This window comes from Thermothelomyces heterothallicus (assembly GCF_042370625.1).
Source record: "Thermothelomyces heterothallicus CBS 202.75 unplaced genomic scaffold P884_scaffold_1, whole genome shotgun sequence".
Lineage (NCBI taxonomy): Eukaryota > Fungi > Ascomycota > Sordariomycetes > Sordariales > Chaetomiaceae > Thermothelomyces > Thermothelomyces heterothallicus.
The window spans coordinates 869,506-883,913 of NW_027192562.1; the positions used below are offsets into that span (position 1 = coordinate 869,506).

The 14,408-nt window shown below is 58.5% G+C and overlaps 4 protein-coding genes across 4 annotated transcripts; 1 reads left to right on the forward strand and 3 right to left on the reverse strand.

The window, feature by feature from the left end:
* Positions 1-1,273: 1,273 nt before the first annotated feature.
* On the reverse strand, positions 1,274-2,226 carry P884DRAFT_265839 (uncharacterized protein; the record flags this gene model as incomplete). The annotated part of the gene is made up of 3 exons (XM_069441978.1): positions 1,274-1,820; positions 1,928-2,086; positions 2,192-2,226. The coding sequence occupies 3 exons, from the start codon at positions 2,224-2,226 to the stop codon at positions 1,274-1,276; spliced, it is 741 nt and encodes a 246-aa protein (XP_069301559.1).
* Positions 2,227-3,512: 1,286 nt separating this feature from the next.
* P884DRAFT_273901 (uncharacterized protein) lies at positions 3,513-5,483 on the reverse strand (the record flags this gene model as incomplete). Its single annotated transcript, XM_069442645.1, has 3 exons — positions 3,513-4,383; positions 4,452-5,359; positions 5,481-5,483. The coding sequence occupies 3 exons, from the start codon at positions 5,481-5,483 to the stop codon at positions 3,513-3,515; spliced, it is 1,782 nt and encodes a 593-aa protein (XP_069301560.1).
* Positions 5,484-6,619: 1,136 nt separating this feature from the next.
* P884DRAFT_190858 (uncharacterized protein) lies at positions 6,620-8,099 on the forward strand (the record flags this gene model as incomplete). The annotated part of the gene is made up of 2 exons (XM_069437543.1): positions 6,620-6,746; positions 6,808-8,099. 2 exons carry the CDS (start codon positions 6,620-6,622, stop codon positions 8,097-8,099), a joined length of 1,419 nt encoding a protein of 472 aa, XP_069301561.1.
* Positions 8,100-9,980: 1,881 nt separating this feature from the next.
* Positions 9,981-13,450, reverse strand: P884DRAFT_189189 (uncharacterized protein; the record flags this gene model as incomplete). The annotated part of the gene is made up of 4 exons (XM_069437422.1): positions 9,981-10,889; positions 11,178-12,538; positions 12,694-12,793; positions 12,938-13,450. The coding sequence occupies 4 exons, from the start codon at positions 13,448-13,450 to the stop codon at positions 9,981-9,983; spliced, it is 2,883 nt and encodes a 960-aa protein (XP_069301562.1).
* Positions 13,451-14,408: the final 958 nt, after the last annotated feature.

Here is a 14,408-nt window from a genome sequence, read left to right on the forward strand (position 1 = left end):
GTGAGACCCAGACGAGACAAACGGGGACCGGATGAATGTGCGTGGTTGTCGAGTGAGACCTTGATGAACGATTGCGGGCGCCGCTCCCTTCACATCACTGTAGCACCAAGCAGGAACTGCACGCCGTTATGTGCATACACGGGATGCAAAGCGATGTTTCGACCTCGGGAGTCTGAAATGTAGGTGTCTTGAAAACCTACCAGATTTATTCTTTGGAAGTCGACAGCTGTAAATTGCAGACGAAGGATCGCCCGTTGATGAGCGAAGGAAGAAGAAAGCAAAAGCCGATGCCGAGTCCTTGTTTACCGTAACTACAGGAAAGGCAAGCGCCTCCCAAACTGCAGTGGGCCAGGTCTCCAGGGGTTAGTTAATGCCGACAGGGCAGACTCCACAGCTGGCCGCCAAGATGAGCAGCACGTCGAGCCCGACTTTTAAATCGCCGTTGATGCCGACACAAGACGACAGGCCTTAGTAGGCAACTCATTGCTCTTCGACAGGCGAATGGAATATCACTCAGTCTCTCGTATTTTTCTGAGGAATGGTGCGCTGCACCAATCCACTGCCTTTACGTGGTCGCACCTCCGTTGCCCTGGAGGCCCTCGATTGGATTGTGACGATAACTAGTTTCGAGCTATTGGTGGTATCGGTTGGTTGCTTAAGTTGTTGCGCTTTCCCTAGGATTTGTTTACAGGTTTCCTTTTGTCGCATCTCTCGCCGGTAAGAGACAACGCCTTTCTCGAATGGTTAAATCTTCTGCTCCGGCCGTGGCTTGCATCTTTGTAACAGTTCCGTTAACTCTCCCTCCCCCCCCCCCCTTTTCAGGTTAAAGGAAGAGCAACAGAATCCCATTGTATGCAGGACAGCGCCAGGACTCAACCTATGGTGAGAAAACCGGTTGATAACCGGGGAATTCCAAGTTTCCACGGGCTGCCGGCCGACAATGCATTCACGACGAGGGGCCAACAACAGCTTGAGTGTTGACTTACCTTTTGAACATTGCAGTTTACTTCTGGAATGAAGCGTCATGTCACACCATCGGCATGCGAATGTTATGAAAACACTGGGAGGGGCAACGGTCTATAAAGAGCTAATGATCTTGCCCCACCCAGGCAGTCAACGAGCTCTTGATGCTCACGCTGCCGAAAATACGTCCTGAAGAGTGTACAGGACCCAGAAACCCCGTATCTGCTTCCTGCAGACATAAGACGTCATAGCCGAACTCCCCCTTTCCAACATTCGTATCCCCTTCTCCTCCTTCCACCGGCGTCGTCGCTCAGTAGAACGACTCCACTATCGTGTCCTTCATGCTGGTATTGATCCGCCCCGGAGCGGCACCTTCGCCCAGCCGGAAGACGCTCTCGATCACGCTCAACTCAGGAGCCGTCGTGTCCAGCCCGGTCACCGCCATCCAGTCGTTCACCACCATCCCGCCGCCGATGACGTTGCTCCCCCGGTTTACGCTGCCCGCCACGAGCGGCACCTGCAGCAGGCTGCTCAGCTCGTCCTGGTCTTGGATGCTGGTCTTGGGGTGGACGAGGCCGCCTTGGTTGCTGAGGGCCATGTAGGAGCCCACCAGGACGTGGTCGGCCACCGTCTGCCGGAAGACCTCTACACCCAAGACGTCGGCGATGATCTCTTCTGTCTCCCGCTCGAGATCCGGATGGATGAGCGCCGTGTGGTCGTTGGTCACAATCACGTTACCCAGCGCCGAGAGCCGCTCCTCGATACGTTGTATCTTGACCTCATCTGGCAAGCTATTCCGCAGGTGTTGCAGCTCTTGGTCGGTTGTGGATGTCGGGACGAGCAGGCCTTTGCGGTTGCTGAGCAGGGGGGTAAAGAAAGAAGACGACCCGTCAGCATTCATCTGAGCAACGCAGAAAAAAAAAAAAAAAAAACTCCGCCAGAGTGGGAAAGGAAAGAGCCATACCCAGCCGTTAACCGCCCAATGATGCGCGTGCCCGCGATCGTCGTCCTGCAGATCGGGATCACGTCCTGTAGCTCGGCCTCGAACACGCTATAGAAGTTCTCGCTCGCACCGAGCGCCACCAGGGCGTACGAATTTGTTAATGTCGCAAAGACGCCAACTCTGCGTTGTGGTCAGCAACTCTGTCGGCTCTACTCGCGCGGTCGCAAAATCGCATTCTTCATCTTCGCGGGGTCCTCGGGCGGGGCGGAACTTGGTGCGGCTCACTCGTTGGAGTTCTCAAATTGTGCTCGGACGGCCATGATGCAGCTCTCTGATGCTTCTTATTCGTGCCTCTGTAGTAGGAAAAGAAGTTGGGGAGAGTTCCTCGGTTTATTTTCCGGGAGACCTCGAGGTCTGGCACTTTTGACGTCGCTGTTTGCTTGCTGATGGCGAGGATTGTGGCGGCGAAAGAAAACGGAAAGCTATATACTACCCTGGGCAGATATCAAAGTGGGGTAGCCCGTAACCTCAACTTTTTGTCGGCCTTCTGCGGACCAGATGATGTCCCCTTTTCGCACCAATCCGCCTTCAATTCCGGCCTAGCAGTAGGCTGGATGAATCACCGTATGTTCCCCTGCTCTGTCTGTTTCAGCTGTGCTCTTCCATAGAGCTGAGCCCCACGGGTAAGCTCTACGCAGACTCTTTCTCCAGGATGGAGACCACAAACGGCCTTTAACGGTATGCGACGGTAATTTACGAGTGTATGTACAGGACGGATACTATCACTGCATCCAACCCATTCGCCCTTTTGATGGCTAGACGCAAGTGAAGAAAACTATTTTCTCCAGAAAGCCGTTAACTACGGTACTCGAGTGCTTCGATCCAACCCTGGAATCCTACTCCGCCACGCCCGAAACTAATCATGGTTTTCGATCCGCCGACTCAAAATTTCTCTTCACCAGCCAAAACGGTAGGAAGATGCCATGCTCAAGAAGGACAGCCCCACTTAGTGACTCAGCAGTGGCTTAAAAGCAACCCGTCTAATCCGTACTCATTCACTATGAATCATCGGCGAGCGTTCTCATTCGCTGTCGAGGTCGACAGCAGAACGAGAGTTGCCCTATGAGAACGGAACGATGACTGAAGCAGCACGGAAAACATTTCGACGCATGCTTCTGTATTTCGTACATTACTTGCAAAGCGCAAGTCGCTCAATGGCCGTAGATCTTCGAGCTGAAATCGTACAAACAGCACGGGATCATCATATATATCCACGCGATCTATGGAAAAACATGCCCCGCAAAACGAGCGCTGTACCCCAACTCAACACACACTTGTGATAGAACCCAGGCGCTGTATTCCCAAATCCGCAATCATCCAGCATCCGTTAACAATGATATTGCCCGCCTTGTTCATTGCAAACCATCATGACCCAGCCACGACTCCTACCCAGTCCCAGTTCAGCCCCGCCCAAGCCCTTGATAATAACATCTAAACAAGGCGGAGAGCTATGTTGAATGGTCCAGCCAGCACACCCCAAGACCAGCCCGAAAAACAAGACCACTCAAATCTCCAAGGAGGAAAATCCATGCGCAGGCACGTCGACTCAAGCCAGGTCAATAGCAGGACAATACCGGGGCCCCGCAAACCCTTTTGCCACGACGGCCTGGATATCAATATTCTTCTGCGGGTCCTGATGCGGGCTCCACATCTTAAGCAGGATGAACCGGCTGCTCACCGGCGGGTCGAACCGCACCGTGCACTTGTTCTTGTCCTTCTCGATGAAGAAGTGTGCCAGCGGGGTCATCAGCTCGCCGCCCACCGCCCGCACTGCCTCTTGAGTCGCAATCTGCGACGCCTCCTGGGCCTCTTCGAGCGTCATGTCGCTGCGGCTCGGCCCGCTGCTGCTGCTTCCAGCACCGGCTCGGTCACCGGTAGCGGTGGGAGGGGCTGCAGCACCGCCGCCTCGGAGGCGGGAGGTGCGGTACCGTCTACGCGCGGCGGCCTCCTCGGGGGTGGGAGGCCAGTGGCCGTAGGGACCGCCGAAGGCACGCGAGAAATCCGTATCATCACTGTCACTGTCAAAAGGTAGCGAGCCAATGCTATAACGGTTCCCTCGTCGTGGGGGTTGACGAGGGGGTCGAGAATGGGAAGATGGATCTTCGTCTTCGCTCTCATCCTCGCTGCAAATGGTCGTGATGTTGTAGGGAAGTGAGGAAGTCGTGAACTCTGGCGGTATCTGTGCTGTCCTGCTGTTCTCTTCGTCATCATCGTCGTCGTCATCGTCGTCATCATCATCTGCACCGTAGCTATATGCCCGCAGAGGCCGTGATTCGAATCGGCCTCCCTCCTCGGGGCGGAAGTATACCGTACCGCGCCGGTGGATACGGGAAGGTTGGTACTGAATCTGGTACTGTGCGGTGCGGGTGAGCAGGTCGTCCAAATCCATCGATACAAATATCATGCCTTCGCGGACACTGTAGATCATGATCAGCAAGATAAATTCGGGAAGGAGCCAGAGTGAGAGGAAAAAAAAAAAACATACGGGCATGAAAATTTGGATCCGGGGGCCCTGATGACTAGCTCTTGCAGGCTAAACACGGTCCCACCCTGGTGCTTGAGGACAATATTACAGCGGTTGCTCTTGGTGCAGTAGACGGACGCATCGTTCTTGAGAATGTTTTCTGGAGCGTACGAGTGCTCGTCGGAGTACAGACCCCCATCGCAGCTCACAATTTCCATGGTCAGTTGGCCGGGCTCAACCTGGCCATATCTGCCATAGCGGAAGCCCTTGAAGGCCGAGGTGTGCCTATCGGGGTTGAGCTTGCGTCGCTTGGTGCGTCGGGTGTCCTCGGCCGTGTCATGGCCTTGCGAGGGAGGCGAAACGGTAGGTGGTGCAGGCGGTATGTTGGTGGCCATGCCGAAATCCATCAACGTCCGTAGCTGTGCGTCAGTATCGTGGATGTTCCGGTTCAGGTCGTCGAGAGTGGCCCCGAGATGTGAGCGAAACCTGTCGAGGTACCGGCCAGCCGGGCGATAGCGGCTAGAGCGGGACCCTGATCCGGAGAAGGCAGCGGGGGGGGGGCGAGCTCTTTGATCGAGGGAGCGTAGAGGGGGAAGGGATGGAGAATCTGGAGAAGCAGCAGAGGACGAGAGTGGGTAGTTTGGCGGTTGCGGATCCCGATTGAATCTTGGGCGCAAGTCTCGGTCGGAGCCCGAAGCCATCCTACCGGCGCTCAGGCTCGTGCGAGTAGACGTAGCGAATAGATGCTGGCTGAGGCGGTCAAAGTCGTGGTGGAATTGCTGGATTACGGTGGACAGCCTCTCGGACGGAGTGTCACCGGTTCGGTCATTGGATGCTAAGCGTGAACTGTGAAAGGAGCGGATGGTACCGTCGGCGGCTCGAAACGTTCCGGGTTCCAGCGGCGGCGGAAGAAGAGGACGGTCGCCGGACTGGAGGGAACGATTAGTACTGCGCAAGGGAAGTGTGGCTGCTCCCGAGCCACTAGATAACGAGCGGTAGGTGCAGATGATGAGGCAATCGGGCGGGCGAATCTCTTCAAAAACGACTGACCATGGATCCACAAGGCCGCAGCCTACAGCGGGAGCGTGCGAGCAGCAGGTAGGGCAGAAGCGAAGATTGATGTTGACCCGCTGCAGCTCGACATGCAAAGTTGAGGAACCAGATGGGGTTGACTATCGAAGTGCCGATTTGGTGGAGAACTGAGGAGGTGAGGTCGGATTGCCAGTGCGAGCAGTCAATGCATGCAGAAGCCACGAAAGAGGGATCACCTGGGCGGGAGGCAACCCTGGCCAGGGTCCGTGAGCCTGTGGGGCATTACCTAAAGTAAGGTCAAGGTATGTACGGAGTACTGTAGTGTACACACAGACGGTTTTGTAATAATACGGTATGGAGCACGACTTGCAAGGCCAAGCCGCACACAAAAAAGCTCGCTGCTACTTAACGTTAACTAGTAGTTAAGTTTGGTGGAGACAAAAATGTGATTGCTTGTACAAAGTGCCGCCAACATCACGGCATTACACCACGATTGGGTAGTGTAGATGTTCAAGAGCGTTATGAGCCAAGCCCTGGACCCTTCGAGGTTGTGGAGCCACCCACCCGAAATGCAATGGGCCCCGCTCGAGACCTGCAAGAATTACGCGGTAATTGAAGGTATTGCTGAGAAGAGACCCACGTCTGGCAGCAGCCGCTGCCCAGTTTGTACCTCTTCTGGACAGTGGGAAGCAACCGTACCAGAGCACCTTTCAGGCCTTTTTGTCAAAAGTTGGAATGCTGAAAATCCAGGTGCTCAAAGAGCCAAGAATTGATTTTCAAAAACAACCGCGAGCTCGGGCTAGGTATACCTGTGATTGCTCTGCCAACATTGCCCGCGGGCTCGGCAATTTGGCCATTGAGCAGTTGGGACTCATCTCAATCAAGGACCTTGCGGAAAACGGCGCTTGACCTGCAGCGCCTTCGTTCGTACTTGAAAAGGAACCCAAGAAGAAAAAGACGATTCCCAGCATATATAGCCGCTTCGCAAGTCGGCTCCGAATGATATAATCCGGTCCTAGTTCTCACTTTCGCCCTCCATCTGTTGATCGATTCCTAGACCAGCGCAGCTCGAAACTGCCCCCCCCCCCCCCCCCCCGGCGGGGCCCGACCAATTCTCATCAAGCATCCACACGATACACGATCTACAGTCCCCTACAATGGATCAACAAGCCCAGGAGCCGGGCCGCCCGGTGGCCAATGTTGTTGCTCAACCAGCCACGGCACAAGCGATACAAACCGAGAGCATTGGATCAGCGCCCGTTCCAGCAAACGGCATCAGCGCGGGTAAGTACTGCTCAACCTTCCTCTCTACGCCGAGCTCACGAGCTCACGAGCCACACGCCAGATGAGATTGCACTTTACGATCGGCAAATCCGTCTTTGGGGGATAACTGCGCAGCAGAAGATCCGCAATGCCAGCATACTCATCATCACCATGAAGGCTCTCGGCAACGAGATCGCCAAGAACCTCGTCCTGGCCGGCATCGGTTCTCTCACCATCCTCGACCCGGAGCCGGTCACGGCGGCCGACCTGGGCGCGCAGTTTCTGCTCGCCGAAGAACCAGCCCCCATCGGAGTCAACCGCGCAGCCGCCGCCTCGGTCGCCCTCCAGCGCCTCAACCCCCGCGTGCGGATCCACGTCGACACGGTCGACGTCCGCCTCAAGCCCCCCTCCTTCTTCGCGCCCTACGACATCATCATCGCCACCGACCTGGACTCCCCCACGCTCAACATCATCAACACCGCGACTCGCCTGAACTCGCGCCCCTTCTACGCCGCCAGCTCCCACGGCCTCTACGGCTTCATCTTCGCCGACCTGATCGAGCACTCCTTCGTCATCACCCGCGCCAAGTCCAACATGCCCACCCCCGTCGGCCCGGAAACCCGCACCCGCTCCGTCCTGGCCGTGTCCCCGTCCCCGTCCGACGACAAGGAAGAGCTGGTCACGAAGCGCGAGCTCTACTCGACCTGGTACCTCGCCTCGGGCGCCTCGCAGCTCCCGGACGAGATCAGGCGGTCCCCGCGCCGCCGCCGCGCCGTCACCCCGCTGCTCTCGTGCTTCCGCGCCCTGTGGGAATTCACCGCCCTGCACGACGGCCTGCCGCCCCAGACCGACAACCACGCCCACCTGGCCGAGTTCACCCGCCTCTGCCAGGAGCAGCACCGCGCCCTCGGCCTGCCGGCCGAGACGCTGCGGAGCGAGGTGCTCAGGGCCTTCCTGCAACACATCCCTCCTCATTCTTCTTCCTCCTCCTCTTCTTCTTCTTCTTCTTCTTCTTCTTCTTCTTCTTCCGCCCAGAACGGCACGGCTACGACTACCACCATCGCCGCCGCCGGCAGCAGCCGCAGCGCGAGCGAGGTGTCGCCCGCGGCCGCGGTGCTGGGCGGCCAGCTGGCGCAGGACGTGATCAACGTGCTCGGGCGCACGCAGCAGCCCGTGCAGAACTTCGTCATCTTCGACGGCGACGCCCTCGAGGCCGGCGTGTACGCGCTGCACCCGCAGGGGGAGCTGGGGCGCGCCCTGCTGGTGAGTGCGGCGCCCGTCGCGGACGCGGAGGGGGTTGTTGCCGGAAGGGGGGCGGGGGTCCCCGGCGCCTCCTCTGGGCCGGACGGGGTGCCTGTTCTGAGTGTGGGTTGAGTAGGGATTGATTGGAGAGGTGTTTTGGGGTTTTGGGGGGGAAGGGGGGGTAGGAAGGGGTTTCGATTTTTCAATTTTCCCCCCTCTGTTGTGGCCGGGAACAGCATGTATGAACAATGTAAAGTTGGGGTGCCTTCGAGTTCACGGATTATTCATTAGCCTTTTTTTCCGCTGCCACCGACAAATAGATAGCCTCGCATCTAGTCTAAGGCTCGGTCCATGTGAGAATGAGGATTCTCAAGGGCAAAGCACAATGATCTGCTAGGACATGGTGGTTTATGGGTGGGAATAAAGAAGAGAGAGAGAGAGAGAGAAAAGGAGGACGGCATCGTATGGCCGAGAACGAGCCTTGGTCGCTTGATTGCCGTTGATAGATAGACATCGAGGCAGGGAATTCAACTGGATCGAGACAGTTCTTTTCATGGACCAAACTGTATACAATGCCGTGGCGTGATAATCTCGGGGTTCTGCACTCGGATCCCAGTAGCAATAGAATACAGCAGAGCAGAACCCCAAGGGACCCCCGTTTCTCGGTTTCGAAACAAAACCATGCTGATTGGTATCATCCCTCTCCGACCATGCCGATGCCGATGCCGATGTCAACGCTGAATGCCCGAGTAATTAGTCCCCAACAGGCCAGTCATGCAAACAGCCCAGAATGCGACCTCCGTGATATGATTTTCTTTTTCCTCCCCCCTTCCTCCCCCCTTTTATTTTATTTTTTTTTAAAAAAAATTCTCCCACTACTGTTTGCTGACAAACCGATGTTGGTCAGGGTCGTTATGAAAGTGTACACGTGGTGGTTTGACTTGCCGCTATACTCGCTGGAGCTGGAGGATGCGATACACATCGCGCTGTTGACGCTCAAGGAGACGATCGAGGGGGAGATGAACGGGGACACAATCGAGATCGGTAAGTTTCATTCGCCTGGGCTGCCCGTCCCCCCCAAAAAAAAAAAAAAAAAAAAAAACAGTTCTGACCAGATTTACCAAGCATCTTTCTTGCCTTCCAGATCTCCATCAATCCATAGCATCCCATGTCCTCCCACCTTGGTTCTCGTATCCATTCTTCTCCTCCTCATTATATGCCAATCCATGTTTTCAAAACCGCCGTCTCTTTGGACTTCGACGCCGCTGTGCCGTGGTTTCAAACTGACACCGCCCGGAGTATCGCGATCAAAGCGAAGCCCTGGGGCTTCGTGACTCTCTTCCAGCGTCTTCACCCTCCACAGAGGTAGGTAGTTCAGAGTCCCGAACTAAGATCATCTTTCGGGTCCGTATTCGACTTTATATTCGCATTCTTCGCACCCCGACGACTCCGCAGATTGTATGGGCTTCGATTTAGAAGGGACGGCGTGGCAGACCGCGCTCTGGACTTCTTCGCCTTCGCCTCTGGCGGGGCAGTGATTGCTTTGTTACTCGCCTGCTCGTTTCCTGCCTCGTCGCTTCTCCTCTTGCCGCTTGGGTTCTGCTGGTGCTGCCCAGGACGCCATGCCTCTATCCGTGCTAATAGATCGTCTCTGCCCGTTGTTGCGCCGGGTCTGGGAGCGGGAATGGGACCCGTTGTACGATTAGATTCCGGGGACGACGCTGGAACAGGATGTTCAACGCCCGCCGGCAATACAGGTGTCGATGGCAAAGCCCACGGGGGAGGATGGGACCCGGCGTTGTCCGCCTCCCCGGCGGCCCGGAACAAGATGGGCGAAGAAGCCTGAGCAGGAACAGAATCGGAAGAACGAGGCACCATCGAGAAGTCAACCGACTTCAGCTTCTTCCTCGGCGTCTCTTCCACGCCATCGGCCCTCGTGCGCTTCCCGGTCCAGGCCTTCTTCCCCGCAGGTCCACTGCTACTGACATGAGTATCATTTCCGCCACCCGCGCTCTAAGCGGATGGTTCTTCGGAGCTGGCCCCGGTACTGGCATGTGCGCTCCCGCCCGCGTCGGTCTTGGACGAGGACGAGGTCGGGCGGGCGACCTTTCGAATGTTATTATGCGTCCAGCCCCTGATCTGGGTGGGCCCGTGTCTCGGCGGAGCCTCGATGGCGGAGTAGTCCTTAATCGCCTCGCGGTAGTCGAACTGGACGGTGCGAAGTTCTTGGCCATTGCCCGAGTATGCCAGGCGGTGCGGAGGGGTGGGAGCGGGTTCGAGCTTGCGGTATTTGGATGAGGCGGCCGAGTTGGTCGCCGAAGAACTGCCCGAGCGGGAACGAGGCGCAAGAGGTTGTTGTCCTTGGAAGTGGATGGGAGCCTGGGTACCAACCCCGGGTCCGGGGGCAGGGCCGAGCGGAGGACCGACAGGTTGGTGGTATTGCGGCGGCGTGTTCATCCGCCGAAGGGGGGCGGGACCCATCGGCGCGCCCGTGTGCGGCGGCGCTTGAAGAGGCGCTCCGAGTTGCTGCTGCGGCATCATGGGCTGCATGAGCTGCCCTTGATCCTGAATCGAAAAGGCGTTGTGAAACGGGCGGTTTGCTGCCGGTGGATAATATGCGCCGCTGTTCGAGGCCACCATGCTGTGATGCAGAGCCGGGCTGCCCTGAGGTTCGTTGGGATATGCCGGGGGTTCGTTCAGTAAGGTACGCATGGGCCGTAATGCCGGGAGACCTTTGGTGGCGCCCGTGCTGGAAAAAGGAGTCCGGCTAGGGGCCGCCTGCGGTGGTTGCGAGGGCATCGGACCGGGTGCTGGGGCAAGGGGAACGCCGCCGTACTCGTGTACCGGGGGCATGGGAGTAGGGGGCGGAGACGCTGGTTGGGGATTCAGGGCGGTCCGGAGGAAATCGTTGGTCCGAGCAGGCTCGACAGGTGCCGACGGCGCCTCATGCCGGGCCAAGTGGGCTGGCTCGGGTTGCGAGAATTCGGCCGGCCGTGGTGTGTACCCTCTCTGTTGCCGCTCGTACTCACCGCGTGTCACCAAGCCGTTCGGCTGCTGCGGCTGTTTATGTTGTTGTTGTTGTTGTTGTTGTTGTTGTTGTTGCTGCTGCTGCTGTTGCGGTTGCTGTTGCGGTTGCTGGGGTGGTGGTGGTGGTGGTGGCGGCGGCGGCGGCGGCGGCGGCGGCGCCTCGTGCTGTGGCGGTTGTTCGACGACAGCGAGCGATGGTGCGGTAGGCTCCGGCTGCAGGGCGAGATCCGCAAGGTATGACAGGTTAACGGTGTCGGGGAGCTTGGGAACTGCAGGAGGCGCTTCTTGTGCGGCGGAGGGCGGGCTGGGTGGCCGAGCAGACGGGCTCTCGGTGAAGACGTCCCGGATGGCGTCGTAAGGCCGGGAAGTTTGCGAGCGCTTAGCCGCGGCGGCGCGGGCGGCCGCCTCTTCCGCCTCGATGGCGGCAGCTGCTCCGAGCGCTTCGTCGGCGAATCGGTCGAAGACCGACCTGTCTTCCTCGGCGGGCTGGGGTGTTGGCGGCGCTGGCTTGGGCTGAAGGACCTGGGCGGGGTCGAGGCCGCGGGCAGCCAAAATCTCGGCCCTGTTCTTCTCCACGAGTTCTCCATCCGGCGCCAGGTCTGCCAAGGAGAGACCCTCCCGCTCACAGATGGTGCGCAGGAGTTGTGCGATCTCCAGCCGCCTCTCGACGGCGGCCGTCTCGGCATCCCGTCTGGCGGGTTCGATGGTCCGCGAGGTGTGGATGGGGTCGCCGTTGGGCGGGACGAAGACGATGGGCTTCCGGCCATCGGGGGCGGGCTTGGGCGGCTCCCACTCGTTGACAGAAGTGGGCAGGACGATGCCGAGAGTAGGGTGGAGGCCGTACTTCTTGACCAGCTCCTCGTCCAGCTCGCCGGCGGCCAGGGTGGAATCCCAGATGCCGGCGCGGCGGTCGATGAACATGTAGTTGGAGCCGGGGCGGCCGAGGTACTTGCCGCGGCGTTGCTTGGTGGCGCCCTTCTGGGCGCAGTTGGTCGAGTCCCGGAACCCAATCTCCAGGTCGTCCCACTCAAAGAGGTTGGGCACCATGATGCGGTTGTTCGGGATGTCCAGACGAGTGGGCCGCCTGGAGATCAGACGAACACCGAACTCGTCGGGTTCCGTCGCCCCGCGGGGAATCGGGAGTTCCGGACCGTCCGGCGGAGTTGCGGCGCCGCTGGCGGGTTGCTGGTTGGCCCGCTCTGGGGCAGCTTCCTCTGCCGGCTCGGGCGCCGGGGTCGGGGTCGGGGCGTTGGAACCCGTGTCTGGGGTTGTCGCCGCGCTCTCCTCAATGGCGTCGGCGGCGCCGAGAAGGCCAGCCGGGTGGCGGGGTAGCTGGGGGGTGGCCTCGTCCCCCTTGTTGACGGCGGCCGCCTTCGCCGCAGGCTGGCCCTCCGGCTGGCCCTCGGGCTTCCGCTTCGGCTCCAGAGGGAGGGTCTGCGGCTTGACCATCAGCTGGGAGATGGTCTTGCCGGAATGCGGCACTTCGATGCCGTTCTCGGTCTCGTAGAAAACGCCCTGGCATTTGGCGTCCTCTTCGGAGATCTCTTTGTAGAGATACCGGTCATCGGGAAGGGCGGGCAACTTTGTGGCGGTGCGGGGGTTGCCGGGTTAGTTAAGCATGCTCCGGAAGAGAAAATGCCATAGAGAGAGAGAGAGAGAGAGAGAGAGAGAGAAGATTGAGATAACTGGATGATTGAACTCACGTCAACAGGCAAACCGTGATTGTAGAGATGCTCGAGAATGGCGACCTCGCGGAGGAGTTGGCCGTATCTATCCTCACAGAGTTCGGCAATCTTGATCTGTTGCAATCGACAGGTCAACAAGAAAAAGAAAGAAAAAAATTCGACACAAGAGTGAGCAGCAGGTGGTGGTGGTGGTGGTGGTGGTGGTGGTGGCCTCGGCGGCCGCCGCCAAGATCGGGTGAGGGTGCGGGGAGTGCTTACCGTGAATTCTTCCATGACCTTTTGGTGTTGAGCTTGCCAGACATGCTCGGCCATGGCGAGGCCCTGACGGAGGCGGTCATTGCACTGGCGAATGGTGGCCTCGTGACGTTCGCGCAGGAATTTCTTGGTGGCGCCGTACTCGGGCACTTGTTTGTAGAGGGTCGGGTCCTCGAGCAACTCGTTGACGGAGCGGTCGGCAATCTCTTGAATTGCCGGCTTGACCAGCTTCCCCACGGCTAAGAAGGCTTGCTTGAGCTCCTGGGTGCGCTCATGGGCGGCCTGGACCTTGAGGTTGTCGTAGACCTTGTGGCGACGGCCCCGGCCGGACGCGGCCTTCTGCTGTGCGGGCTTGGTGACCTTCGTGTTTTTGGGGCGAGCCCATCGGCCGCGTCCCCGACCTCTGCCGCTGGCGGTACCTCTGGATGCGGTGGCGGACTGGGTGACGGGCACATCCTCAGAAGCAGCGTCATCCATTTCCGGGGTGTCGGCCGGGCGATGGCTCTGCTGGCTCATGGTGTTGATCTGACGGTCAGGACCAGCCGAGTTGAGATTGAGGCCGAGAAGGTTGGCGGGGGGGGCTGATGCTGATGATGATGAACGCGGCGATGCCGTGCCGCGATGGTCGATGTTCAGAGTATAAGTGGGAGGAGGAGGTTGCCGTGCGGACACTACCTGCAGTCGACCGTCCGAAACTTCCATGCCCACGCGCCCGAAGACGGCAGCGGGGGAGAGATTCCGGGCAGTGGCTTACGTGCTGATGAAGGCGAGCGGTCGGCTGGCACTCGCGAGCAGCCGAACGAGGTCCCGTGAAAATTGCCCACCGCCTTGTCGATGTGCGGCCGATAGGCTGAGAAGGCCGAGCGAGATGAGAGGTGCGGTTAAGGTGCTGAGTGATGGGAGGAAATTAAGATGATGAGAGCAGCCGGCGATTAAACAACTGGAAAACGCCGCTCCGTCCCCGTAAGATGGGAAGGCCAGCGTCAAGAATTGGCTGGCACACGAGGCGGAGCTGTTGCTGGAAGCGTAAGTAAAAAAAAAAAAAAAAAAAAAGAGACCGAGGATGAAACAAGGGAGCGGCCGGGTGCTGACTTGAATATGACAAAGTAAGAAGACGACGGCGGTTGCGGTTCGCAAGCTGCATGCAGCGCGAAGGTGAAGGAAGAGAAGAAGGAAGAGCCGGGTCGAGGACGGAGAAGACCCGAACGGGGCAAAGGGGAAGGCGATTCCGAGGGCAAATCCCCCAGAGCAGCACAATAGACGAGAGGCCCGTGAATAGATTGGCCCTCAGCAATTGTTGCTCCTCGCTCGTGGCATCGCCTATTGTGTGTGCCTGTATTGCTGTTGTATTGTGTGTGCGCCGGGTGAAGGACCTGACAATAAGAGACGCCGCCCCCAGGCCCCGGCCGCTGGTTTTCCACACAGGCCAGCGGACCAGCCGGGCACCCTAGTTAGTTAGTAGGTAGTACGGAGT